Source organism: Rhinolophus ferrumequinum, chromosome 5 (assembly GCF_004115265.2).
Source record: "Rhinolophus ferrumequinum isolate MPI-CBG mRhiFer1 chromosome 5, mRhiFer1_v1.p, whole genome shotgun sequence".
In the NCBI taxonomy this organism is placed as follows: Eukaryota; Metazoa; Chordata; class Mammalia; order Chiroptera; family Rhinolophidae; genus Rhinolophus; species Rhinolophus ferrumequinum.
Window position 1 is genome coordinate 87,893,513 of NC_046288.1, and position 27,311 is coordinate 87,920,823.

General features: G+C 57.7%; 3 protein-coding genes and 2 long non-coding RNA genes across 18 annotated transcripts in view; 1 reads left to right on the forward strand and 4 right to left on the reverse strand.

Moving 5' to 3' along the window:
- Positions 1 to 3,784, reverse strand: part of PCGF3 (polycomb group ring finger 3) — a 46,007-nt gene extending 42,223 nt beyond the window's left edge. For all 4 annotated transcript variants that reach the window (XR_004422956.1, XM_033105254.1, XM_033105255.1 and 1 more), the window contains exon 1: positions 3,593 to 3,784. The gene's annotated coding sequence lies outside the window, so the exon portion shown is untranslated. The remainder of the gene's footprint in view (positions 1 to 3,592) is intronic.
- SLC49A3 (solute carrier family 49 member 3) lies at positions 3,101 to 21,938 on the forward strand. 9 transcript variants are annotated; one of them, XM_033105249.1, is made up of 10 exons: positions 12,499 to 12,680; positions 16,734 to 16,892; positions 17,074 to 17,287; positions 17,435 to 17,511; positions 18,939 to 19,076; positions 19,155 to 19,271; positions 19,910 to 20,062; positions 20,277 to 20,434; positions 20,660 to 20,769; positions 21,208 to 21,933. In XM_033105249.1, exons 1-10 carry the CDS (start codon positions 12,546 to 12,548, stop codon positions 21,375 to 21,377), a joined length of 1,431 nt encoding a protein of 476 aa, XP_032961140.1. In that variant the 5' UTR covers positions 12,499 to 12,545; the 3' UTR covers positions 21,378 to 21,933. The 9 variants fall into 9 exon arrangements, with proteins under 9 accessions (XP_032961138.1, XP_032961139.1, XP_032961135.1 ...); XM_033105247.1 differs by lacking the exon at positions 12,499 to 12,680 and adding an exon at positions 3,101 to 3,273 and having other exon boundaries at positions 17,074 to 17,511; positions 21,208 to 21,936; XM_033105248.1 differs by lacking the exon at positions 12,499 to 12,680 and adding an exon at positions 3,101 to 3,273 and having other exon boundaries at positions 18,939 to 19,271; positions 21,208 to 21,935.
- Positions 14,816 to 17,186, reverse strand: LOC117021893 (uncharacterized). Of its 2 annotated transcripts, none has more exons than XR_004422959.1 (4): positions 17,061 to 17,186; positions 16,441 to 16,921; positions 16,050 to 16,122; positions 14,816 to 15,597 (listed from the first exon to the last, which is right to left on the reverse strand). It is a non-coding gene; the product is annotated as an uncharacterized LOC117021893 (long non-coding RNA). The 2 variants fall into 2 exon arrangements; XR_004422958.1 differs by having other exon boundaries at positions 16,050 to 16,125.
- LOC117021892 (uncharacterized) lies at positions 17,347 to 19,126 on the reverse strand. The gene is made up of 3 exons (XR_004422957.1): positions 19,046 to 19,126; positions 18,681 to 18,877; positions 17,347 to 17,478 (listed from the first exon to the last, which is right to left on the reverse strand). It is a non-coding gene; the product is annotated as an uncharacterized LOC117021892 (long non-coding RNA).
- On the reverse strand, positions 21,939 to 27,188 carry MYL5 (myosin light chain 5). 2 transcript variants are annotated; one of them, XM_033105258.1, is made up of 7 exons: positions 27,050 to 27,188; positions 23,981 to 24,088; positions 23,743 to 23,818; positions 23,056 to 23,160; positions 22,725 to 22,803; positions 22,367 to 22,415; positions 21,939 to 22,092 (listed from the first exon to the last, which is right to left on the reverse strand). In XM_033105258.1, exons 3-7 carry the CDS (start codon positions 23,804 to 23,806, stop codon positions 21,991 to 21,993), a joined length of 399 nt encoding a protein of 132 aa, XP_032961149.1. In that variant the 5' UTR covers positions 23,807 to 23,818; positions 23,981 to 24,088; positions 27,050 to 27,188; the 3' UTR covers positions 21,939 to 21,990. The 2 variants fall into 2 exon arrangements, with proteins under 2 accessions (XP_032961149.1, XP_032961148.1); XM_033105257.1 differs by lacking the exon at positions 27,050 to 27,188 and adding an exon at positions 24,575 to 24,720.
- Positions 27,189 to 27,311: the final 123 nt, after the last annotated feature.

A 27,311-nucleotide genomic window follows, 5' to 3' on the forward strand; every position in this document is an offset into this window, starting at 1 on the left:
GACAGATCAGAAAAGATGACAGCCTTGTTATTTTGAAAGGCCTCACTTTTCAAAACTGAATGATAAACTATCACCTTGTAGAACTGAAGAATAATCATTCCCTTTTTTGAAGCATTTTTGCAACAATAACAGCAAATATCAGAAGGATAATGAGAAACTGTTCCCAAATCTCAACATATTTCAAATAGTAAAAGAAAATTACATTCTCAACTTCAAATTTGATTCCAACCATTAATCAAAGAAAGCTCCACGTGAAATAACAAATCCTACCATTTAATAGATTAAAGAGTAACAGGACGGACCAAAACAAACCTTACTTTATAATCTAAATCGAACAAGCCACATAGGTACTTCTGAGCACTGGCCGGCCCAGAGACAGGGGGCCCCGTGGGTGGGGCTTCTGGGAAGAGTCCTCCAGGGAGGCCTCCCACATGGGCCTGGGGGAGGTGGGGTGCCCATCACAGCCCGTACTGCTGCCCCAGGTCAGGACGCCAGAGAGGTGTGCCATGGCGCCCGGCACTCAGGAGGCCCCAGTCACAGAGGGCCCTGCACACAGCCCCTGGGGGCATCAGTGCTTACACGGGTCAAAGATCCAAAACATTTCAGGCCCTCACATCTTAAAGAAACTTCTGACAAAGGTCAGTTTATAATTTCTGGCGCAAAATCACTGGCAGGAATAAAATGATGCTGTACGAACAACGAAAATCATGGCGCTTGAAGGCACCAAGGAATTCTCCTTACTGACACACACCCTCCGAGGTAAAAGGTGGGCGTCTTGTTGGTTTGCTACAGGTTCATGCGTGAAAGTCTTTCCTGTTTGTAATCTGTCCTCGCTCACCTGTAAGCTCCAAGTACTGCAATAGTTTCGGTCACTATGATGACATGGTAGGAACATACACAACTAGAGACAGATGAATTGTTGCATCCTCGTCTGTTACCCTCTACTCCATAGCCAGTTCTGTTCATTTACCGGCGGGGGCTTCTCAGGAACAGGCCCGCTGTCAGCTAAAGGCGTTCAGACGGCCCCAGGGACACACGCTCCATGCCAGTACCCGTGGCTTAGTGCGGTTCCTCCCTGTAAGTGTGGGCTGGGCCTAGTGATTCGGTTCAAAGAAACGGAATATGGCAAAAGGGGTGAATGTCACTGCCAAGATTAGGTCACGAAGGCTGGCCGTCTGGCTCACTCTCTCGTCCTGTCGCAGGCCCCTCTGAGCTGCCCCACGTGGAAAGGAACTGACTTCTCATGGGTGAGCCTGGAAGCTGACCCACCAGTGGAACCTTCAGACGAGACCCAGGCCTGCGGGGACCCTGGCTGCAGCCTGTGGGACCCTTAGCCAGAGGATGCAGCTGAACCCCTGGCCCACAGAAACTGTGAGATAATAACATGTCTTTTCAAGGCACAAAGTTTTGGGGAAAGTTTTGGACAGCATTCTATAAATAATACAACCACCCAGAACTATCACACCTTTAAAAATCCAAAAATGGGAAAATAAAGAGCCTACCCAAACTGAACACCCAGTTTTGCAAGTCTTTCCCAAAACTTCACAAAGCAAATTAAGGTTTAAAAAAGTAAAGTGTACGTTTTTAAAAAATCAGAAGTAAGCAAGCACTGAGTAAGAAGTGTGGTTACGTTTGGCAAATAAAAGTTTCTAGACTGGAGTGCTCAGGGTCTCCACTGGGTTAGGGTTCGGTCTGATGAAATATTAATCTGAAAATCTAAAGTGGCCTTCTCATAAGTCACCAAGTGAGGTTGTGGCACAAAATGAAACACCCATAATGACTAATTCAAGTACCTCTCTGGGGAGTCCATACAGCTCAGAATTTTGGATTTACACCTCACCTTATGCCCAACTTCGGGGTATGTTTGCAAGCCTGCCGCAAATTCTAAAAGTATTCCTGCCTCTCCTCTATCCGTTCACACCCTCACCCATTCATCCAGTGTGTGTGTGCTGCTTGCTGACCTCATGCCAGGCAGCCAGTTCTGGGAGCTGAGCTGGGCAAGGTCCCTGCACCCTCTCAGAGGACCAACAGCACTTTCCCGGACACTCCTGGAGCCCTGCCCCAGCATACACCACACGCCACTTTTTCATAACCACTTCTGAATTAGAGAAAAACAGGCAAGTTCTAGATGCAAGTCTGATTTAAAGGTTTCGGAGCACGACGGCCTCATCCCAAGGTCCTTTGGTACTTCCCTGTCCTGAGTCACTCACCTGACGTGTAGCCTGGCTTCCCCAACTTTCCTGAACTGACTCCACCCCTCCTAGAGCCTCCTGGCCACTGAAAACACCCCGTTCCCCGGCTCAGGATGGAGGGTGCATCTGTGGGACTTTGAGAATGGGGCCTGTCTGGTGACAACACCAGAGGGAGAGGCCGGCAGGAACAGATCTGACCACAGGGCCAAGGCAAGGACCGCAGCCCTGGAGCAGCCCTGGGAGAATAGGGGAGGGGACCGCCTTCTGGGGCTGGGCAGTGGGCAGTGGGCACGGTGCTGGTCTGGAAGCCAGTGTGGACTAGGAGCCCCGTTTGACTCCCCAGAGCCAGGACAATGGGCCCCAACCCTGCCTCACAGCTGCCTGCAGGTCCCAGCCTGGCGGCATCTGCTGAAGGTCAGGAGGTCTGTGGGGCTGGCTTGGTGCTCAAGATGTCGGTGCTCAGGGGCCTCCTGGAAAGGGGCGGTTTGCACCTGTGGGGCCCAGGTGGCCAGGATCCCTGCTGTCCCGGAGCCTTTACAGCAGGGGGTCCAGTTGAGTGCCTGGGGAGATTCAGGACATCGCTGGACCTTGCCCCAGGGACCCAACTCCCCGGGGGCCCAGCTTGGGTCCCAGCACTTTCTGGTCTACTGTTGAGGCCTGGTGCCTCTCCGTGGCTTGGTCAGGAGCCCTGGCCTCCTCGGAGACCTGTCTCCCCACTCCGGTTGGTTCATCTCAGGGTCCGTGCCTCCCTGAAGCCGCTCACTTGTAACAAGCCCTGTCTCACGGCAGCCCCAGGGTCCCAGCCTCCCGGGGAGAGGCTGTCTCCGGGTCCAGTCCTCCCAGTTGACCCAGGGTCCTTGCTCTCCTTGGTGGCCCCTCCCAGTGTCCCAGCCCTCGCCGGTTCCTGCCGGGTCCTGGGGTCTGACCCTCCTCAATGACAGGACTCAGAGTGACCAGTCTTGGGGCCCCAGTCCTCCTTGGTGACCTGTACTGGTTTTGGACCCTCCTCTCTGACCCACCCCAGGGTGGGACGCTCCTCGGTGACCTGCCTCACGGTCCGGCGCTTTCTGGTCCCTGCCTGGTGAGTACCCGGGTCAGGGCCTCCCCGGTGGCCAGTCCTGGGGTCCAGTACTCCCTGCTCCCTCCTCGGTGACCCGTCATGGGGTCCGGCCCTCCCTGGTGACCCGTTCCGAGGTCCCGGCCCTCCCCGGTGGCCCGTCCCAGGGTCCCGGCCCTCCTGGGGCCTGCCGAGCGGGATCGGGGCTCCACGGGCCAAGCCGACGAGGGTCGCAGGGGAAAGGGCCGAGGTTCGGAGCCTCCCGGGCCCGGATACGGGCCGAGGCCGCGGCCTGAGAAGCGGGCGCCGCGGGCCAGGCCGGGCGGGGCGCGGACTCACTGACCTGCCGTCTCGGCTGCGGACGAGCGGGGCGCACGCGGGGGTAGCGCTGGGAGGGGGAGGGGGCGCTGCTCCCTCCGGGTCCCCCCCAAGAGCAGGAGAAAAAAACCCGTCCGGAGTTTAAAACAAAGAGGCGGAAATGCCCGAGCGGAGCCGAGCGCCGAGTCGGGGGCGCCGCGCTAGGAGCATGCGCGTTGCGCGGCCCGGCTCCCAGCCCGCTGCTGGGCAGGGGCGGGGCCTAGCGGGGGCGGGGACCGGGCGTGGTCAGAAGGCGCAGGCGCGTTCGGCAGGACCCGACCAAGGTACCTGGAAAGAGGAGGGTCCTAGGGGCGGAGCTTGGGGCGGGGCCTGGGGCGGGGACACGGTCAGGGAGTGTGGGTGGGGACAGCCGGGAGTGTCGGGTCCCGGCTCCGAGGAGGGACCCGGCTGGGCGCGTGTGACCCGCAAGGGGTTGGTGGGAATGGCCAAGCTCCAGAGTGGGCATTGTGGAGTCGGGGCCTTAGCAGAGGCGGGGCCTGGCGGAGGCGGGGCCTGGCGGAGGCGGGATCTTTCGGGGGCCGGGCCTGGAGGAGGCGGGGCTGGGTGGGCGCTGCGTCCGCCGCCGGGGGCCTACAGATCCCAAACTATGCAGGCCCCTCGCGCTGAGCCATGCTCCTGGACCAGGGTTTCCTCCGGCGAAGACGGTGTGCTTACATTCCAGTCTTCCTGGGAACTAGCACCGAGCACCCTCCGTGCACTAGGGAGGGGCCCGTGGACAGACAGGAGCCCTTCCTCAGGCTCCGGACAAGTGGCAGCAGGGCTGACCCCCACAACTCGCCCCTGTGTCCACCTTTGCTCAGGCCCCGCCCTGGAGCTGTAAGCAGTGACTGTGGGGTCCACATGGGGTCCTCATGGGGTCCACAATGTGTGTGTGTGTGGGGGGGCAATAACAGAGGGAAGCATAAAAATGGTGTCATGTAGGAAACAAGCTGTGGGTAGGGGAGACAGTGGTTGTCCAGAGTCAGTCACAGTACTAGGGTGGATGGTAACGGAAGGGGCACAGAGGGAGCCAGCCCTGCAAATATCTGTGACAAAAGAGTGCAATACTGAGATTCTGAAAGCTGAAAAACATTGTTGAAAGAAATTAAAGTGGACCTAAGTAAATGGAAAGACATCCATCTTCATGGATTGCAGACAATATTGTTAAAATAATATTCCACAATTTGATCAACAAATTCAACACAATCCATGTTAAAACCCAGTTTGGTTTTTCTGCATAAATTTCCAAGCTGATCCTAAAATGTGTATGCAATTCAAGGGACCCAGAGTAGCTGAGACAATCTTGATAAAGAAGAACAAAGTTGGAGGACGCACATTTTCTGATCTTAGAAATTACTACAAACTACAGTAATCAAGATAATGTGACGGTAGTATAAGGATAGACATACAGATCGATGGATTAGAGCGGGGAGTCCAAAATAAACCCTCACGTTTATGAGCAATTGTTTTTCAAGAAGGGTACTAAGACTATTCAGTGGAGAAAGAAGTCTATTCAACAAATGGTGCTGGGAAAACTGAATATTCACATGCAATAGAATGAAATTGGACTCTTGCCATACACCTGTACAAAAACTAACTCAAATGTATCCAAGGCCTAAGTGTAAGAGTTTAAACTACTAAATGCTTCAAAGAAAACTTGAGCATAAATTTTTTTGACTATGGATTAGGCAGTGGGTACAAGGTTTCTTTTTGGGTGATGAAATGTTTTAGAATGGATTGTAGTGCTGGGTCACATATTTGTTAACATACTGAGATTTTTTGAATCGTGCACATTAGATGGGCGAATTGTATGATATGAGTATTTGTCATGCCGGGTGTCAGGCGGGGTCTCAGCTCCCGCTCCCCACATAAGAATGCAGGACATGGTGAGGCCAAAAAGGAACACCCACGGAGCCATAAATAGGGGAGTCATACCACTATAGTCTCGCTGGCGGCTTGGTTGGGGACACAGGAAGCAGGAACCACACTATCCGCAACCTGCCGTCCACTTCTCTCTGCCCACCAACCTCACTTGCTATCTGCAATCCGCTCTCACTAGCTCAGCCACCATCTCCTTGCTAGCCCCCATTTTCTGCTAGCGTAGCCACGGCAGTAATATTAGTGCCCAATGGCTCACTGGTTACAGCTGATGGCCAATTAGCTACAGTTGATGGCCATCCAATCACAGTTGATGGCCATTTACTGCCTGAGCCAGCACCTTTCCATGTGAGGCTGAGAGCCTGGAAACTGCGCTGCTGGCTCTGTCCCCACACTCCACCCCTACAGGGTCTCACCTCACAATCTACACAACAAGCGTTTTCCGCGAGGGGCCCTGTGCGAGGAACCTGGAGGTGAATGCAATATCCTGGACGCAGCCAGGCTTTCTGGGCACAGGCAGACTTCCTGGGCTTCTTAGGGTACCACCAGTCTCCCTGGGCACAGCCAAGGCCTCTCAGGACACCGCCACTCTCTCTGGGCATAGCCCAATTGCCTAGACACAGCCAGGGCCTCTCAGGGTATGGCCAGTCTTTCTGGGCACAGCCAGACTTCCTGGACACAGCGAAGGTTCTCACATAGTCTCAACAGCAGCCGGTCGAGACACGAAAGCAAACATCCACCAGTTCCATTACATGGTGGTACGTTCCCAAGCAAACAGTCAAGAGGTCCATTAAATTAGGGGTGGAGCCCATTCCCCATAGTCCATAGTCGTTCGCCAGGGCTGTGCGTTAGCCTCACAATGTGTGCCCTCTCCACAGGGCTAGGGCTGCTAGTCCTCCCCAACCTGGGGGTGAGGGCCTCAGCAAGCACTTCCCAGCCCACAGGGCCGCAACAACCTTCGAACCATCCACATCTTCCCACCCCTCCACAGGGGTCCAGCTCTCCGGTAGCTACTCCTCCTGGTCTTCCTGAGACTGAGTTCATCCTCACAAACTGCTCCACCGCCCTTCGGAGAGCTTTGGCCGGCACCGTACCCTGCTCGCTGCGCCATACGTCATGCAGGGTGTCATGCAGGGTCTCTCGTCCCGCTCCCCACATAAGAACGCAGGACATGGTGAGGCCAAAAAGGAACACCCACGGAGCCATAGATAGAGGAGTCATACCACTATACTCCACGCCTCTCTGCAATCCGCGCTTGCTAGCTCAGCCACCATCTTCTTGCCAGCCCCCATTTTCTGCTATTGTAGCCACGGCAGTTATATTAGTGGCCAATGGCTCACTGGTTACAGTTGACGGCCAACTAGCCACAGCTGATGGCCATCCAATCACAGTTGATGGCCATTTACTACCTGAGCCAGCACTTTTCCACGTGAGGCTGAGAGCCTGGAAACTGCTCTCCTGGCTCTGTCCTCACAGTATTATATCTCAACGAAGCTGTTAATTAAAAAAGAGAATTATAGGGTGGCCGGATGGCTCAGTTGGTTAGAGCGCGAGCTCTGAACAACAGGGTTGCTGGTTCAATTCCCACATGGGCCAGTGAGCTGTGCCCTCCATAACTGGACTCAAGACAACTAGATTCAAGACAACAAGCTGCTGCTGAGCTTCTGGAGGGGCAGCCAGATGACTCAGTTGGTTAGAGCACGAGCTCTAAACGACAAGGTTGCCAGTTCAATTCCCACATGGGATGGTGGGATGTGCCCCCTGCAACTAAAGATTGAAAACGGCAACTGGACCTGGAGCTGAGCTGCGCCCTCCACAAATAGATTGAAGGACAATGACTTGGAAGTGATGGGCCTGGAAAAACACACTGGCCCCCAATATTCCCCAATACAATTAAAAAAAAAAAAGAGAGAGAGAGAGAGAATTACAAAGAAACTACTAAGTTATCTACTAAGTTTCTTATCTAGAAAGCAAAACCCTGACATATGTTGCATACAAGAGACTCACCTCACTTCCGATTGAAAGACACACACAGATGGAAAGTAATTTAGAACTGATCAATTAATTTAGAATTGATAAAAAGTAAAAGTGCTATGTGATCATCCCTATGGGAAAACATAAAAATAGTTAACTAACTTACATCATAAATACACACACAGGTATACATAAATACCTTATGCTATACAGACAACAGTTAGATACTTATCTCAAAAACACAAAAATGAAAAACTTAGATAGCCTCTCCTACCATACATACTAAAAAAATTAGCTGTCTATTTCATACCATATACAAAATATTCATACCATATACGAGATATTCAACTTACAGCACACACACAAATGGAAACACATTACTCTACACACACAAAAAGACACCCATTTCCAATACATAACAAAAATTTGGTACCTATCTCATACCCTACACAAAATTTCATGCCACACAATAGACAAAAAAAGAGATACTAATTTCAATCATATAGAGAAAAAAGTTAGACACCCTCACACTTTATATAAATAGACACATCTCACACACACACGTATCACACACACACACACACACACACAGACACAGAGACACGTCACACGCACATCACACATCACACACACATCACACACACATCACACACACTCCGCACACACACACACATCACACACAGACACACATCACACACAGACACACACACACACACACACACACACACTTTCTACCTCAGGATATCATACTAAAATATTCATCATGCCATATTCACACACAAAGAGTTAGATACCCATCTCGAAATATTTTTAAAACCTGGATCCCATTGGGAAGCGGTGCCCCATGGACACATCATGTCTCTGATTCTGTGCAGCGAGGTCCTCAGAGCAGTGTTTACAGCTACATTTAGAATGTTTATTTCAAAGCCATTCCAGGGTAAACAGGAAAAAGACCCACCGTGCCCGTGCCTGGAGAAGATGCTTCCATTCCAGAGTAAAGAGAAGGTTTCTCTCTGAAGGCAGGTGCTTATCTTAGACAAGTACTCTGTCTAAGATAAGAAAGAGTTCCCTAATGTCAGGTCCTTCTTCTGCACAAGCAGGTGCCACCTGGATGCCCCTGGACACTGGAGCGGCAGGGAGCTGTACCTGACAGTGACTCACACTCTTTGCCTCTGGCCCACCTCTCGTGCACCCTGCATTTGCACACATGGAGACGGTGGTAGGCGACCTCACTAGTTTGTAAGGAGAGTGAAATCTCAGAGCCTTCACAGTTCCTGACTTAACACACACAAAGTAGACATCCTTCACACACTACACACCAAACAATCAGATGTCCATTCTTTCCCGTTCAGACAGAAAAATTAGTAACCATTTCACCCACACATACACAAGAGATAGAGACCCATCTCCCACTACGCATACCACCAGCCATGTAGGTCTACCTGGCACACCCTGAACACACACCCATGCCCATCTTGCACCAGACGCAGACGCAAAGTAGGTGAACATCAGGACACACACCAAACTAGCTGCCCACCCCTCCCCTGTCCCTCCCTCCCCCTCACAGACGTACACACTAGATGCTACCTCACCCCATGCCCCTCTCTCTGTCTCTCACACACACTGAAATGAGAAAACCAGTTCTTTCCACTTCTTTAACATGCTGACTAGGTCTGAGCAAAGGAGATATGATGGGACCACAGAGTCCTTGGGAGGGGCCCAGCTTGCTGCCACAACTTTGGGGTGTATGTGAGCACAATGTGCTGGCCTTCCCCAGACTATGATGGAGGGAGACATAGCAGGTGGGGTGGGGGACCCCCCCTCTGCTGGGGGCCAAGTGCAGCCAGGCCAGTGAGCAGAGCGGGGCCTCAGGGAAAGGGGCTTATGTCCCAGTGCAAATGCGTCAGCTGCCTTCAGTGGCCGATCCCGATTGCCTGCCATGAGAACAAAGAGGGGGTCACACTGTCCTTTCGGAGGAGCCTAGGAGTCCAGACTATGATGCACCCACTCAGGCCCCTGCCTTGGGCAGTGGCGGGGTCTGTGGGCTTTCAGCAGCCCCAACCCCTGGGGAGCAGCACTGGCAGGCACAGGAGAAGGCATGGATGCCAGGAGGGCAGGTGTGCTTCCGGAGCCAGGCCCAAAAGGCTCCGGGCCAGGATGTGCACGGGGGCACCCGTGGAGAACCTGCTGGGCAGGCCGGTGGGGAGTGCCTGGAGGGGCAGGAGGCAGCAAGGTCACCTGCCCCACACGCTTCTATTCTCAGCCACAACCATGTTTTGGCAGGCACCTGGGTGTGGACGGACCAGGTGCTTGTCCTCACACAGCAGACACTCCCTGAGAGGAGCTGATAAAAGCCAAATGAAAATGTACAGCGCGGGGCTGCGACTGCCTCACCATGTAAGGTGAGGTTTCTTTCCAACATCAACCTCAGCAGAGCTTGTGCTCCAATCTTGCAAAGGGACTGCTCTCAGCTGCTTAATGTTGAGGAAGATACTGTTTAGGGAAAGACACATGAGCCTGAAAAAGCTGCAACTAATGCTCCTTTGGGATGCCGACAGGAGTCTATATTTGGTTAGGTGAAAAGGAGATACACTGAAATACAGATCTAGTCATGATTGTGTGTGTTGAATGACATTTTAAATTATCCAAAAGATAATTTTGGAAAGCGAGACGTATGAGTAGGTGGCTTTTGTGTGATCGCTAAAAGATACCTTCACGACGTTTGGTCCCAAAGGTGTGCAGATGGATTCTGGGCTCCACCTGACACTTCTGGGGATGGTCTTACACTTGGATTGAAAACTGAAACAGCTTGGATGCTTGCGTTGAAGATACTCATCCAGAATTTACATAAAACTGTTCCATTAAAAATGTGACAGTGGAAAAAGTCTTTGTTTCTGAATGACTGTCCTTTCCACAGTATGTGAGTTTTAAAAATTAAACTCCTTAGTTTGAGATAATCACAGATTCAAATGCAGTTGTTTCCTTGTGCAGTTTCCCCCAATGATACCATCTAGCAAAACACACATGTACACTGTCCAGCCACAACACTCACGTTGCTACAGCCTGCGACCTCCTTCAGAGTTCTTGCTTCACTCACACTCAAATGTGTGTTTACTTAGTGTCACAGGATTGTGTCACGTGCACAGCTGTGTAGCCACTACCACTGGCAAGTACAGAACATGTCTGTCACCACAAGGACCCTTCTGTTGTCATTATATAACCACTTCCCTCCCACTGTCCCAATCCCCAAACCATTCGTCTCTTTTCCACTTGTAAAATTTTATCTTTAAAAACATGTTATACAAATGGAGTCATACAGTTTGCAACCTTTTGAGCTTGGCTTTTCTCCCCATTGGGCATAAGTATCCTGAGATTTGCCGGGGTGGCTGCATGTATGACAGCCCCTTTACCCAGCACCCCTCTGTCGTGTGGAGGCACTTACTTGACCATCACCCACGGAAAGAACTGGGCAGTTTTCAGTTTGGGGCTATCGCAAATGAGGCTACTATGGATGTTAGCGCACAGATTTCTGTGTGAACATGTTTTCATTTCTCTGGGATAAACGTACAGGAGTGCACTTACTGGGTCATGTGAGAACTGCATGCTAGCCCTGTAAGAAATTGCCAACCTGTTTTCCATAGTGGCTGTAGCAGTCACAGTCTTATCAGCAAAGTGGGAGTGACTGAGTTCCCCACAGCCTTGCCAGCATGGAATGTCATTGTTTTTCTTTGTCTGTTTTTAAGCCGTACTAAAAGGCATGTACTGATATCTGTTTGTGGTTTTAATTTGCGTTTTCCTAATGGCTAATGATGTTAGCCATCTGCATTATTTGCCATCTGTATATCCTCTTCAGTGAAGTGTCTCTTCATGTCTTTTGCCCATTTTATAAGTGGACTTTTTTGTTTTTGTTGTTTTACTGTTGAGTCTTCAGGACTCTTTATATATTCTCGATACCAGTCCTTTGTTGGTTTCTAAATATTTTCTCCCAGTCTATGCCTACAATAACCTTTGGTTAGGAATTGTATTAGACCTGTAGATCTGGGGAGAACTGTCATCTTGACTACATTGAATCTTCTAATCAATGAACATGGTATGTCTCTCCATTTTTCAGGTTTTCGTTGTGAAATTTTTAGCATAAAAGTTCTGTGTACATTTTGTTAACTTTATCCCTTAGTACTTCATTTTCTCTGAAGAAGCTATAACTGGTGTCTTTAATTTTGGTTCACACAGGCCAGGTGTTGGTGTACACAGATGCCATAGATCCTGTGACCTTTGTGGCGCTGTGTGCTCCCCCTAAGAGCCCCAGGGATGGGGGAGGAGGACTCCAGCAGCCCAGCAGGAGAGTCAGAGGTGGACAGGAACCAGAGCACAAGGCACCACAGGAGGGGTCAGGAAGGGTTACCCTGGGCAGCAGGGAGAGAGATGTCGGAGTTAGACTGCGGGGTGGGGAGGAAGCTGGAGAGGAGACTGCCCTCCCACAGGGGTGTTCTTGTGGAAGACTGACAAACTGATACCCCTCCCTCCCTTCCAGCCCGCGCTCTGCCCAGCTTCAACAGAAGCCCTGTCCGGTCCGTCCTCTGCCGCAGCTGTTTTCTCAACTGTAAGTTGCAGGTCACCAGCTGGTGGGGGAGGCCGCCTGCCCCGGCCGGCCCAAGCTTCAGCGCTCTGGCACCGCCCTTTCCCTGGGCAGAAGGACCGGATGGCCGGGCCTCCACCTTCCTCCCCCGCCAGCACCACCCCTGCCCCCTAGTTCCTGCTTCCCTACTGGGCAGAGTGACTTCGCGGAGCCCTCTCCTGCCCCCCAGCAATGTGGGCGTGTCCACTGCAGGGACCACACAGAGGCCCGGCCGGGCTTGCTCTGCAGGGAACTCTGTCCCGGTTTTTGATGGCACACACTTCCATCCTGGCCGACGGCGCAGGGTCTAACTTCACCACTGGTCCCTTTCCCACCGGGAGGTGCGGTGACATCTCGTCCCTTGCGGCGGGGAGTGACCCGGAGTGCCCGCCCCGCGCGCCCGGCCCCACCTCCGGGGCGTCCCCGGCCCACGCACAGCTGCCTTGAGCCCGCAGCCGGCGCACGGCAAGCGATGGCGGGGACGACGGGGGACCTGCCCAGGGCCGCTGAGACCCCGGCCCTGGGCACGATGCTTGGCTACCGTGCCTACGCGCGCCGCTGGGTCTTCCTGCTGGTGCTCAGCTTGCTTAGCTGCTCCAATGCCACGGTAGGGGACCGGGCTCCTGGGGCTGGGCGCGGGCCGGGCCCCAGCGCGGAGCCCCGGAACGCCCCCTCCGCTGCCCAGGTGCACCCAGGGCAGGCGTCTGCTCCGGGACAGTGGGTCGTCAGGGGTGGGGGAGTCGGCGACCTCAGCATGGCAAGTACTGCAACCTCGCCTGTGTGGAGGCACCGGGACGGGAGCCCCTTCCGCCTGTGGCTGGCGGGGAGCAAAGGGGCTGGTGTCCCCTAGCTGCTGAGGAGGTCCTGTGACCCAAGGTGGTTGGAAGGGATCCCTCTCCTGAAACACGACAGAACAGGAGCACTGAGCAGTCTGGTCCTCCCAGTGCCTTTGCCAAACCCGACACCTGGGACAGGCCTCCAGGACCTGGCTCCCGCCCTCCCTTTCCAGCGCCCACCCCGATCCCCGGGGCCGGCTCTCCTGGTGCTTACCTGGGCCCAGGGCGCCCTCCAGGGTTTCTGAGGTGCCTCAAGGAGGCCTTCCCTACCCACTCGCTCCTCCATAGCTCCCCAGCTGGGGTCCACAGTGACCCCGTGACCTGTTCTAGAACTGTCTCCACTGCTGGCAGGGACTCAGCCATGTTCATCACAGCCCTGGGACCAGGGGACCAGCCAGTGAGAATCCAGTCTGCCAGCTACTTGGGCTGCCCCCAACCTCTTTCTCCCCAGACCTCCCCGTGAGTGCCCTGTTGGCTGTGCTCCTCTTCCCACAGCCTGCCACACACGGGTGGGCTCAGTGAGTGAACCCCCCAACCCCGGTTGTGCCACCCCCATGTCTCTTGGACGGGCACTTGGGGAGGGGTAGCGGGAGGGACTCTTTCCTCTGTCCTAGGTCCTTCCCATTGGCCTAATAATGAAACCAACATCAGACAGAGTAACAAGATCAAGTAACTAAATGTAATTACATGTGTACATATGTACATAGGGATGCCCACATACAGGAGAGTCAGACAGACAGACAAGGTGAGATACAGATGACTTTCTGAGCTAAGGGTGAGGTAAGGCGCCTGGGGCTTCTCAAGGCAGAAAGGTTGTTCTCAAGAGCAGATGTCCAGTGATGAGAAGTCTGTCCTACCCTATAGATAGGACATAAAGTTATTTCTGGTGATAACTCTTATGGTGAGCAAGGCCTCAATTTAAATTCATTAAGGGAGAAGTACAAGTTTCTCGTGAGCTCATAGGGCCTTGATTGCCTTCAGCTCAAAATAACTCACATGCCACAGTGACAGGTGTTGGGGACGCCTGTCCTGAACCCTTCAGGGTCTTGGAGTCACCCTTTCCATCCCTGATGCTCGCCTGGTCACCTGCCATGAGCCAGGCTGCAGAACTGCCCCACAGGGCTCCAGTGGGCCACCACATGCCTCCCCTCCCTGGTGGTGCCACCTCCACAGTGTGCCTGAAGGAGCCTGTATGCGATCACTTACCTCCCACGGAACCCAGGACTGGTCTGGCAGCCTTTGGCTGCCATGTAGTCACGAATGCAAAGCTGCAGCTGGCAGCAGGACCCACAGCTGGGGGAGGTGCCATCGTGGGGCCAGGGACTGTCAGGAAGCAGGGATGGGCTGGCAGGCGCGGGTGGTCCAGATACCGCCTGGGTGGTCCTCTGGCAGCAGCCACTCTTGGTCGTCACTCCATACATTCTGTTTTCCTCCTTTCCCTGCGGGACTGGATGTGGAGAGCCAGGCCTATGCTGGGACAGGGCCTGGGGTCGGCTCCAACTTCAGAAACCTCTTTTCTCTGCGGGGCTCACGACTGTGGCCTGGCCCCCGGGTCTCTGTGTCTAGACGCTGGGAAGCCAGAACTGTCTTTGAGTGAAGCGGCCTGAGGATGCAGACAGGGCCTGGGGTCGGCTCCAACTTCAGAAACCTCTTTTCTCTGCGGGGCTCACGACTGCGGCCTGGCCCCTGGGTCTCTGTGTCTAGACGCTGGGAAGCCAGAACTGGCTTTGAGTGAAGCGGCCTGAGGATGCAGACAGGGCCTGGGGTCGGCTCCAACTTCAGAAACCTCTTTTCTCTGCGGGGCTCACGACTGCGGCCTGGCCCCTGGGTCTCTGTGTCTAGACGCTGGGAAGCCAGAACCGGCTTTGAGTGAAGCGGCCTGAGGATGCAGACAGGGCCTGGGGTCGGCTCCAACTTCAGAAACCTCTTTTCTCTGCGGGGCTCACGACTGCGGCCTGGCCCCCGGGTCTCTGTGTCTAGACGCTGGGAAGCCAGAACTGGCTTTGAGTGAAGCGGTCTGAGGGTGCAGACAGGGTCTCCCTTGGCCCCTGGAACTATTTCAATGAGTCTGAGTGGAAGGGCATCATAAGTGCCTTGGGAAGGTTCGTGGACACGGGGGCCGTGTCCTGCTGCACTCCCCTTTTATGCACAAGTCATCGTGGAGCAAGCAGTGTCACCCAGCACTGTCGTGCGCCCAGCACTGGCCACCAAGCTTGCCCTGGCCAAGTCCACTTGGCTCTTCGCTGACTCGTCTGTAGCCGAGTGACCAGGACTCCCAGGTTCTGAGAGGGCAACATGAGATGGAGCAGTGCTTGAAGTGAGGTCTGGGGTGACCCCCAAGTGGCCCAAAGAGACAGCCCAGAGGTCTGGGCCAGAGCCAACATGTGGGGCAGCTGCTAACATGCCCAAAAGGACATGGCCCCTGGCAAGGCTGGGAGCATGTCAAAGGGAATTCTTGTGTAGTGGGTACAGACTGTCATCCCCATGTTGCCTTGCATGGTTTAGAACCATCTCTGCTCTGCAGGCCACACGCTTTGGGAAGGATGGGTGAGGCCAGTGAAGGCTGGCTTCCCGCAGGGCACGCTGGGAAGCAGACACCACAGTCTGTGTGTTGGACATAGCTGGCAGGAAGCAGCTAGGCCTGCATGGGGCTCTTTCTGAGCCTGGAGACCTGTGCCCTGCTCTGCCCTTTAAAAAAGGAAGAAACAACAGCTGTGTCAGAGCTTATGGTCATGGGAGGGTTTGTGGTCAGACCTCTGAGTCAGGAAGCCTGGATCTTGTTGCCTCCACCACGGAGGGCATGGCCTGAGCAAGCTCCTGCATTCCTGGGTCCTCTCACACTTGGAGTGATCGTGAACTTTGATTTGTGACACCCTCAGCTTTGGTCCTTGCCTGGCCCACCTCCCTCCCCCCTCCTGCAGCAAGCCTGGGCCAGCCCCTCCTGTTCCCCACCCACCCACCCACCCTTCAGGGATCAGATGGTATCCCACTTCCTCCAGGAAGCCTTCCCCCACTGACCTGGCCGCACTCCTGTTTGCTGGAGGTCTGCAAGCTGAGTCCTAGCAGTTAATATTGCCTATGGCTTGAGAATGTCTTCCACTTCGGGGTGGGAAGGTGGGGGTTGGGGGTGGGGGTCTCACCTCCCAAACACCTGGGTCTCCCATTGGGATGTCGGCTGGACTCGGGCAAGGCCAGCACACAATCCAGGTGTTTCTGCTTGGGAGTCAAATCACGGACTTCACAGACAGGCTGGAGGTGCCTCTGGGGCCCGCTTCTGCCCCTCCCCCTCGCCAACCACCCCTTCCCACCCACTCCTCTGAGCCTCTTGGCCACCCAGCACAGACACTGCTGTCTCCTCAGACACACCCTCTGCCTGGCCCATCCTTGCAACTTGGGGCCAGAGCCACTGGCTCCCCTCCTCCCCACCATTTCCTACCTCCCCAGGCTCCAGTGCTGTCCTCCTGCTCTAGACCCCTTCACACCCACCTGCCACACAGCACATGTCCCACTGACAGCCCTTGGGGCCTTTACCTTGGAGGCTCAGGGCTGGTGGGGCTGGTGGCCTTGTAAGCTCTGGGTGGCTCTCCACCTGGCTGCCCCCAGGTCCACACTTGCATGGATGTCGCAGGTCCACGGCTCGGGTATGCTGTCTGACCCCCACCTGGCGACCTCCCTCAAGGGTGGCCAGGGGAAGACTTGGCCTTTATTATTATGGGACTGCAGGCACTTTCTCCTTCTCTGGCCAGCTGCCCAAGCCCAGGACAGCAGGCGGCTGTGGGGTCCATGGTGCCCACCCTGAGTTGATACCAGCATGTGTCCCACAGCTATGGCTCAGCTTTGCACCCGTGGCCGATACAATTGCCCAGCACTTCCTCCTGTCCATCGAGCAGATCAACTGGCTCTCGCTGGTCTTCTTTGTGGTGTCCATACCGTCCGGTGTGGTGGCCATCTGGTTTCTGGACTCCATCGGGCTCCGCTGGGCGGTGAGTTAGACCCCACACAAGGGCCTGCTCTGGGACAGGGGGGACCCGAGTGTGGGCTCAAGAGCTAGCGCCTCATCCCAGACCAGGGTCTCCAGGCAGAGCCATCTCAGTGCAGGGTGGGTTTCGGTGCCAGGAGGGGGTGCAGGCTGGCTGGGCTGTGCCCCTCACCTTGTCCCTGCAGACCGTCCTAGGCGCATGGCTGAACTTTGCCGGGAGTGTGCTGCGTGCCCTGCCGAGCACGGCTTTCGGGACCCAGGCCCCATTTGCCTTCCTCATGGGCGGGCAGAGCCTCTGCGCTCTGGCCCAGACCTTGGTCGTCTTCTCTCCTGCCAAGCTGGCCGCTGTGTGGTTCCCTGAGCACCAGCGAGCCACGGCCAACATGATCGGCACCATGTGTGAGTTGGGGCTGAGGTGGGCAGTCGCCTCCAGCTTAGTGCAAGCATCTGGGGCCTCTGCACTGTTGGAGGGCGGAGGGCTCCGCCTGTGGCGGGGGCCCAGACATGGCCATGGCGGGGCTGACGTGTCCCCGTTCATCCATGCAGCAAACCCCCTGGGCATCCTGGTGGCCAACGTGCTGTCGCCTGCCCTGGTGAAGAAGGAGCAGGGCATCTTACTTATGGTAAGCGAGCGCATGGGGTGCCCCAGCGTGAGCATGTGTGTCTGTGGTGTGTGCGTGTGTGATGCATGTGGTGTTTGTGTGCACATGTGTGTATATGGTGTGCATGCATGTGTGTGGTGTGCATACAGTGCGTATGATGTCTGGTGTATCCACACCAGACAGTGCGTATGATGTCTGGTGTATCCACACACATACAGTGCGTATGATGTCTGGGGTATGTGCAGACATGTATATGTGCCTATGTATGTGGTATGCACGGGAACGTGTAGAAAGTGTGCATGTGTGTGGTGTGTGTGCACATTTGTCCATGGTGCATAGTGCATGCACATGCATGTTTGTGTGGTGTGTGTGCATGTGTGTATGTGTGTGGTGTATTTGTACATGTGCTGTGCGCACACACATGTGTGCATGTGTAGTGTGTTCATGTGTGTGCACTCGTGTGGTGTGCATGCACGTGTGGTGTGTACACGTGTACGTGCGTTGGTGTGTGCACACACATGTGCATTTGTGCATACTCATGTGTACATTTGTGCACACACGTGTGTGGTGTGTGCATGTGTGTGGTATGTGTGCGTGTATGTGATGTGTGGTGTGTATGTACACATATGTTTTTGTGGTGTGTGTATGTGCCTGGTGGGCTTGAGCATGCAGGAGTGTGTCCACACCCGTGTGCGTGTGTGTGTGTGTGTGTGTGTGAGACCCTGCCCCTCCTTGTGGCGACAGGGTGAGTACACATGTGTACGTGGACTTCTCCGAGTTTGCCAGTACTGGGCACCTTCTTGGTCTCAGGTGTGGGTCTAGGCACCAAGATGGTGGTGGTTTGCTTGCTGGGGCAGAGCCTGCGATGTGGTAGGTATTTGTGGGGAGGCCAAAGGTCTTGAGTGGACACAATGAGGGTGCGGGCTGCAGCCAGAGGCCAGTGTGCCACGGAGCAAGGGGAACGGTCAGCCCAGGTGGGGAGTGGGTGGTATTGGCGTGAAGAACATTCTGGGGGTGTGTGAGAGGAAGAGTGATACAATCTGGTCCAGAACCACTCAGGGAGCCAGGGCTGTGGTCAGAGTGTCCAGCAGAGAACCAGGGCTTCCTCAGGTAGGGCGGGGGGGCCCGGGCACAGGGTTTACGGTGTGGTGAGGGATGAGGGTGCCGTGGTGACTGTGAGGGCCACTCACGGTGGGAGAAGAGGGATCCAGTTGGCAGTTGCCTGGGTGAGTCTGGGGCTGCAGCTACGGCTGTCACTGTGGAGTCATCCTTGGGCGACATTTTGGAAGCTGGGGTCCCAGATGCAGTAGAGCAAGGCAGGTCCACCACTCCCTGGGCTCACCAGTGTCTGCCCAGGCACAGGGGGTGGTCAGCAAGCATGGGGAGCCTGTGTGTGTGCGAGGGGCTACGCGTGCTTGCACACACGAGTGTGCGCACCGTCTCACCAGCTGGGCACGTACATCATCCCTGCCGCCCTTGCCTGCCTGCTGGCCACCACATGCCTCTGGGACAGCGTGCCTCCCACCCCACCCTCCGCCGGTGCTGCCCACTCTACCTCGGAGAAGTTCCTGGATGGTCTGAAGCTGGTGGGTTTTGTGGGATCCGGGCAAGCTGGGAGGGTGGGCTCACGCTGGACTCCTGGGCTGAGCGGCCTTCCCCTGCAGCTCGTGAGAAACAAGGCCTACGTCATCCTGGCAGTCTGCTTTGGGGGCGGAGTCGGCATCTTCTCCAGTTTCTTGGCCCTTCTGGAGCAGGTCCTCTGTGTGTACGGCTACTCCAACGTGAGTGCGGGCCCAGCCCGGGGGCCCAGGAAGCTCATGTCTTGAGAGCCTGTCCCCCACAGGCCGTCTGCCTGCCTGGCGTGGAGCAGCCTATGACAAGCCCTAGCCCTGGGTCCCCACACCTGGACAGGGTGACCTCCTATGACAGGCACTGCTGCAATGCCAGGCTTGTGCAGGTGGAGGTGTGGTGGCCATGCCAAGGGATACTGGGACTTCGTGTGGTGCTTCCCTGTCTTTCCTACTGCCCCACCAAGCGAAGGGTCCACTCTGACATGTGGAGACGCAGGGGAGGGCCTTGCTCTGCTCACACCACCTCTGGCCGTGCCCTCTGCTGTGTTTTCTTCGGGCACTGAGGGGCGTCTGTGGCAACCAGGCCCATCCCTTAGCAACTGTTGAGTCCTGGGATGGGGGTGACACAGGAAAGAGGCACCTGCAGGGGTGTATGTGCCCCCGCCCCGCACACAGCCAACAGCGCTGTGTGCCCCTTCCGGGTGGTCCTTCCTGGGCCTCGCGCTCAGTGACCTCCCGGTGTGCTCCCTGGTGATGGCATACGTCCTGAGGATGAGCACAGCCTGCTGGGTCCCTGGGGACACGGTGCCCAGGTGACGGGGTGCCCCTGTCCTCCTCCCCTCCCCCAGGAATTTGCAGGCCTCTGTGGGGCTCTCTTCATCGCATTTGGGATCCTGGGGGCACTGGTTCTCAGCCTGTACGTGGACCGGACCAAGCATTTCACTGAAGCCTTCAAGGTCGGCTTCTGTCTCACCTCTGTGGTCTGCGTGGCCTTTGCCCTGGTGAGAATCCCCTGGAGCCGAGACCACCCTGCAGGATGGGAGTGGGGCAGGCAGCTGGCAGCCTGGCTGGAAGATGCCACCCCTCTCGGGCCCAGGCCCTGCCTGCTGGGTGATCCTGGGTTCAGCCGAGATGGGCCAGGGCAGGCCAGGCGGGGCTGGGTGTCCAGGGCAGCGGCATGTCTGACGGCCATCCCCTGTGCGGCTCGCTGCCCAGGTGTCCCAGCTGCAGGGACAGACACTTGCGCTGGCCGCCATCTGCTCACTGTTTGGGTTCTTCGGCTTCTCGGTGGCGCCCGTTGCCATGGAGCTGGCAGTCGAGAGCTCCTTCCCAGTGGGGGAGGGCGCAGCCGCAGGCCTGGTTTTCGTGCTGGGGTGAGTGTCCATCCCCCGCTACTCCCCTGGGGACCCACTGACCCTGCCCTCACCCAGCCCAGGCCACACTGCGGTGACCTGTGTGCTCTGCAAGGGCCGACATGAAGCCTGGGCGGGCCGCTGGCCCACACTTACCAGAGCCGTGCACTGCCCTCAGAATGGCCACTGGCACTGTGGGTGGCAAGCAGTGCCCGGGGCGGGACTGAGTGCCTGGTGGCTGTGCAGGCAGGCCGAGGGCATGCTCGTCATGCTGCTGCTGACCTCCCTGACCGTGCGTCGAGCGCAGCCGTCCTTCTCCACCTGCCAGGATGGCCTGGACCCACTGGACTGGAGAGGTGAGTGCCCTGGCCCATGGGGACCCCCGAGAGCGCAGGGTCTGGGCTCCACCCGGCTCCAGCCCTGGCAGCCTCCCCTCCATGCTGTCCTTGGTGGGCACCCACGGTGGGGTCAGAGGGCAATGGGCAGGGCCTGGGGCTCAGCATGGTGGAAGCAGCCGTGAGAGCCTTACAGTAGCCCAACCGATAAACCCAATGTGCGAGTCATAAAACATAATCAGGAAAAGAAAAAGAGACAGACAGAGGGAGTGAGAGATGGGTATGGGGATGCCACCGGAGAGGTGCCAGTGACCGGGGTCTCAGCATTCCCTTGGAGCCTGGGACGGGATCTGTTTCCAGGGTCGCCCTGTGGTCATGGTTAGTGGGGTCAGCTGGGGCTCTGCGGCCGCACCGGCCTGCTGTGCGTGAGCCTCGGGCAGACTGACTGTGTCTCCCCAGTGTCCATGCTGCTGATGGCCGGCCTGAGCGTCCTCTTCAGCTGCTGCTTGGTGCTCTTCTTCCATCCCCCGTACCGGCGCCTGCAGGCCGAGGCCGGCACGAGTACTTCCATCCAGGACGGTTGCCCGGCAGCAGCAGACCACATGCCCTGCCTGGCAGAGAGCCCCTGAGGCCACGCCTCGGCCCCCACGGCCCCAGCAGGTGCTGCAGGTGGCTGGGAGGCAATGCCCTGGTCCAGAGGCTGAGGGAGCAGTCATGTGTGGAGAAGCCAGCCTGGGGGTTGGAGGGCAGTGGGGCAGACAGGCTCTAATCACCTTGCTGTGCCAGCCACGGCCGTGCCTGAGCAGGATATCAGTGTCCCACAGATGCCACGGACACAGCAGGATGGTCCCAGGAACACCTGGGGATGGAGCTGCTGTGGGGACAAGCTGACACTGATCTGACAGGATGCCCCAGGGGTCAGGCCACACCAAAGGTGGCTGGTGCAGAGGCAGAGGGGGACTGGACGGGCTGGGGATCCTGAGGGCACCCAGCACGGCTGAGTCTGGAGTTGACAGCTGTGAAGGAGCCCAGCCCAGAGCCTCTCTCAGCCTCCGGTCGCTGAGTGACCAGACCCCCAGCCTGGGCGCTGGGATGGGTGGGGACAGCAGGTGGGGCCGGGCTGGGCTGGGAGGGGGACACAGGAGGAGGGCCCCATGGCAGATGCCCCCACAGACACTCGCAGGCAGGTGTGTGGACTCAGGTTTATTGATGGGGCTGCAGCCCCAGCAGGCGGCCGAGCGGTTACTCCTCCTTCTCCTCCCCGTGAGTGAGCACATAGCTCAACCCCTTGTAGTCCAGGTTGCCTGCTGCATCGATGTTTGCAAACTGGAGCATCTGGTCAACCTGCCAGTACAGGGGGCTCAGGCCCAGGCTGGGGTTGGAAGCCAAAGGGTCCCCAGGGTGAATTACAGCCACTGAACTCCACCTGGCTCCCGTCTGGTTCTGTGCTTGGGGGAGTGGGAGGGGGGACACTGCAGAGTGAGGCGAGGCTGGGGCCAGACCATGGTGTCCCCCCACAAGTGCACAGCCTCCAGCAGCCCCTGGTGTCCTGTGGGCCGTGCATGGGTTTCCCAGAGGGCCGTGGGGGAAGCAGGTGGTGGGGGCCAAGGGGCCAAACCTCTTCAGCAGTCATCTTGTCGGCCTGGGACATCAGCAGCCGCTTGATGCTGAGGACCCAGAGGGAGGAGCCCAGTCAGGACTGACCCTAACTGACCCTGGGCACCACCCTAACTGAGGTTTCCTGACACCCACAGGGTCACTGAGGGAGTGCAGAGGAAGTGCTGGGGCGCCAGATATGCCCGTCCCCAGTGCTGGGCCCAGGAGCCCCCAGACCCAGAGGTGGTCTGAGTGGGTGGGACAGGTTCAGCCTTCGGTTACCCTGAGGGACTCGGGGTCTTGGGGCACGGGGAGGTGGGGTGAGGGGCGGCCTGGTGTCCCCGAGACCCATGGGAAGGCGGTGTCTGTGCCACACTCACTAGTCCTTGTTGACGGTGCCTTTGCCCTCGGGGTCCAGCATCTTGAAAGCGTTGAGGATGGTCTCTTCGGTGTCCGTACCTGCCCACAGAGGCCGTGAGCAGGGAGTGCCACTCCGTTCGGGGCCCCCTCCACCCTGTGTCCTCAGCCTGAGTGCCCCCCAGGGTACTATTCTCAGGCCCCGAGCGCTCAGTGAGTGAGGGGCAGACGGGAGGTGGGGGGCCGCCAATGTGGGGCCTGGGGCTTCTCAAGAGGTCTGAGCGTCTGGACTTTTACGTGAAACATCTGTGCTTATTGTTAGGAAATAAGTAGGTGCACAGCCTGAGGCCTCACCACTCAGCTTCTCCCCAAACATGTTCAGGAACATGGTGAAGTTGATGGGCCCCGAGGCCTCCTTGAGCATGGCGTCCAGCTCGTCGTCCTTGACGTTGGTCTTGCCTGTCACCAACACGGGGTCACTGGGCAGGGGTGACCCCCACTCCCCACTCCTGTCCTTGTTGGAGCACTGGCCAGTGTTCTCCAGCTGACCCCAGAACAAAGTTGGGGAGACTGGAGGGAGGGAGGCGAGCAGTGGGAGGACACCTGGCCCCAGTGCAGTGGGGTGCAGAACCCCAAACCCAGAGCCCCAGGGAGGTGGGCTGCTGAGAAGGGGGCAGAGCTGTGATCTGCTTACCTGGGTGTAAGGGGGCCCAGAAGGCCCTGGTAGAAACCAGCCTGTCCTCCCAGCTCCAGGGGCTGGACGGCCACATGCTGAGAAAAGCATGTCCCCAGAGCAGGTGGGGGAAGGCAGGACACAGGCTGCACTGAGCTGGGGACAGGACCTGTCTCTGCCTCTTGCTCGTGCCTGGGCCCCTGGATGGCGGTATCTCTCCTATGCTTGGGCTGTGCCACCCACCTCGGCTGGCCCTGCTGCCGCTCTCTGCCAGCCCTGATCCAAGCAGAGGGGAGCTTCTGCTGGTGTGGCCCCTCAGCCTGTGGGGCGGCAGGCCCCCTGTGGCCACGTGCCGCCCTGGCACCCACCCAGGGAGGCGTATGTGTCCTTCAAATCCTCCTTGTCGATGAAACCGTCTCGGTTCTGGTCCATCAGCGTGAAGGCCTGCGAAGAGCCCAGCACCATGGCTGATGGCCTGGCCACATCGTGTGGGGATTGGCACCCAGTTACTGGCTCTGGAGCGAGGCTCACACATTACGGTGCCCCGGGGACCCCCGGACAGCAGCTTCTGGGTGGAGGGGCTACAGCATGAGAGCCAAGCCTTACCTCCTTGAACTCCTGGATCTGTGTCTGCTCGAAGTTGGAAAAGACGTTGGATGATGCCCTCTGGGCCCGGAGGGCACCACCTTCCTTCTTCTTGGTCTTCCTGCTGGCCTGGGATGAGAACACCAAGGCTGTAGGTCCCCCAGTCCAGCTAGGGGCCTCCCTGGGGGGCAGCCAGGCTTTTGGGGAGACTAAATGCACAGGATGAGTGGGCCATGACACTTGGGCCCTGGGTCCCCAGGCTGGGGCAGTTGCAGATGCTTGCTGAGCACAGGGAACCCTGAGGAGGCCCTGACAATGTAGCACCCATCTTGAACTTCTCCCTGCTGGGCCTCTGAGTGTCCAGGGAGCCAATGGACTGTACAGGTGGTCAGCAGGTGCATGGACTGAGTGGCCAGGACCCTCCATCTTACAGCCAGACTGTCCCTGGGGCAGCGATGGGGCCCGCGTCTCCCCCAGCCCCCAGCACACATCCACCTTCACACGAGCACAGACTCAGCTGTGCGCACACACCCTCATGCCTGTGACACATACGACAGCACGTGTGCACACTTACACGCGCCCCACTCCCCAGCTGCCTGCCTGCTGCACACTCACCATATCGGGTCTGCCTGACGGGACGGTGTGTGCCCTCCCTGTCCAGGTCGCCCGTCTTAAGCTCCTGCCCAGTCCCCCAGGACAGCTCAGACTCTGGCTGTCACTCCCTACAAGGACAGGCTCAGGGCACCCAGGGGACCAGACAACTGCAGAGTGAGGTTTGACAGTCAGCAGTGACTCAGATGCCCCCATTCTGCCCTGCCCAGCAGCGCCCCCAGCCTCCCAGTTCCCTGCCCACCAGCCCACACCCAGGAGCCTCTGTCCTGGGTTCTATGCCTCCCCAGGGCCACCTGCACGTGAGCCAAGGGCCTGACGGCTGCAGGGACCAGAAAAAATGGTGCCTTTCCCAGATTGGCAGTTGCCGTAAATGGCCCTGCTGGCCAGTCACCAAGCGTTCCCCGAGTTTGTCCTGTGTGCCTCACCTCCCTGCCTTGGTGGCAGAGAAGTCCCAGGGCCCCCAACTCTGGTGCTGGGGCCGACTTGTCTGCACACAGGAGAGGGTGGAGGGTCCCCCAGATGGGCCAGGCCCAGGACAGCACTCAGCCTGGTCTTCCCACGATGCCTAGGCCCCGTGGGCGGTCTGGGGAGGGGACCTGGCCCTGGGTGGGGGCTGCCATAGCTGTATAGGGCTCCCTTGGGGCACACCTGCTACAGCTGGAAGATAGGTGCCTGTGAGTGCAGCTGTGGCAGGGTCCTGCCCCCGGGGGGGCACACACCTTCAGTCACATGGCGCCCCTGAGGTGCTGCCACAGAGATTGCAGGGCCAGCTCACCATCTGCCGACTCCAAATGCCTGTAGCACAATAGGCAATGAGTGTGAAGACATGGTCCACTTGGAAAGACCTGGGTCTTCCAGGCGCTCTGCCTAGAGGACCACCAGAGGGAGAACACGTGACTGAGGGAGACCTGGGCTGCACCTAGCATGGGGACACCACTGCTCACAGCTGGGTGGGGTCTGGCTGACACCTGGAGGGAGCTGGCTGGCTGGACTACAGGCATGGGGGGTGCCACACTGAGAGGGCGCGGCGTATGGGATCTGTGCTCAGAAGGCCCCTGACAAGGGCAAGGCCAGAAGGGCGGCAGAGCCCCTGGGGAGGGTTCCTGGGGCCGGCTAGGGTCTGAGGACAGCACTAAAGATAGCCTTGGAGCCTGGCTCCCAGGAGAATATGGGATTCGGCAGGGACAGCTGGCTCCGACAGGTGCAGGAAGTCAGCAGGCAGCCCTATCCGGAGCCAGGTGGGACCAATCCACCCCGCCCCCAGGCCCCAGGGCCAAGGTGGGTGTCCCCCGGCTCTAGGGGTCTTCCCTGGGCAGGGGTGCTGTGTGTGCGTTCTCCACTGGTCACCATCTCCCACCCACTGAAAGCTACTGGCATGGGGTCCCCCCACCAGCACTCTGGCCCCACCTTCGGCCCCAGAGACACTTATTTTTGTTTCTGGAAGCAGCAGTTGCTGAGGAGTCTGGTTTATTTTAAAATCCAGGGAAGGGTGAAGATGTTTGTCACCTTAGGTCATCTACCCAACTGTTAAAGGACGTGTGTGCGCTGGCACGTGAGCCCTGAGCACGGCGGGGCAGCACGCTGGACCAGGGCGCTGGCTGCGCCTGTGGGGTCAGGGAGCGCCTCCATCTTCCTCCAGGAGCAGTGAGGGCGCTCGGGGGCCTTCCCCCACCCCCTGGCCCCAGCAGAGGGGGCACTCTAGTGAGTCCCAAGCCCTGGTTCTTGGGGAGCTTCTGCATAAAGCAGCACAGGGCTCAGGGGCGAGCCCCCACACCCAGTTACCACGGGAGCCACGTGTCTGGCTACAACTGCCCCATCTCTGGGCAGCCCTGGGGCACACCTGGGTCTGGCCTGGCGGTGTTTTCCACAGTGCTGACCACAGAGCTGGATAAGACTGGTGGCTACTCTGAGGAGGTCCCCGGGGTGGTGCGGGAGAGGTGGGGTGGGACCCCTGCCACTGAGGAGCAGCGGGCAGCAGAAGTGAGAGAGGGAGGGAGGTCTGGGGGTCAGTGGCCCCTGAAGCCCACGTTGAGGTGGACTTCGGAGCTTGGATGGCAGGTTCCTGAGGGCGGAGACGCAGGCGGCAGCTCTAAGGCCCCTCCGTCCGAGAGGCTCCTGGGTTGGGGAAGACGGGTGGAGGACTGGACGGGGGTTGGGGGTGCCCGAGAGGGCCCCCAGGGCGGTGTGGTCCCAGGAGGGGGCGCTGAGGCCACCTGCCTGAGTCCCGAGGGGAAGGGCGCGGCCACCCGCCTCCAGTGTGCGAGGCCTGGGGAAAGGGCTGCCCAGCGGGGCCGGACGGCATTCGGGGCACACTCAGTACCCAGACCCCGATTCCCTGCTCCAAACCTCCAGCCAACTTGCTGGGCCGTCCTCGGAGCTGACCCGGCGCGGACAGGGCAGGAGCTCCTTCCACGCCGGGACCCGACAGCCCCGCAGGACAGACCGCACTCTGCGGTGCACTTGGGAAGCTTGACTTACACTTTTCAAATGTTTGGACAACGGTGTGCGGGCCTCGATTTACGCTCAGCCTGGCCCGAGAACGTCGGGGCTGTAGGGGTTGACGCAGTGGGACCACCCGCGTGGCTCAACCACGGAGAAACCGCCCCGCCAGCTGGCCAGCTCCGCTTTAAACCCGCCGTCGCGCACGCGCAGCCGATCGCGAGCCGGACGACTGCGTGCCAGGTGACGTCACACGCACCCCGAGCGGGCGGGCGCCATTCGCCCTCCGGCCGCCAGGGGG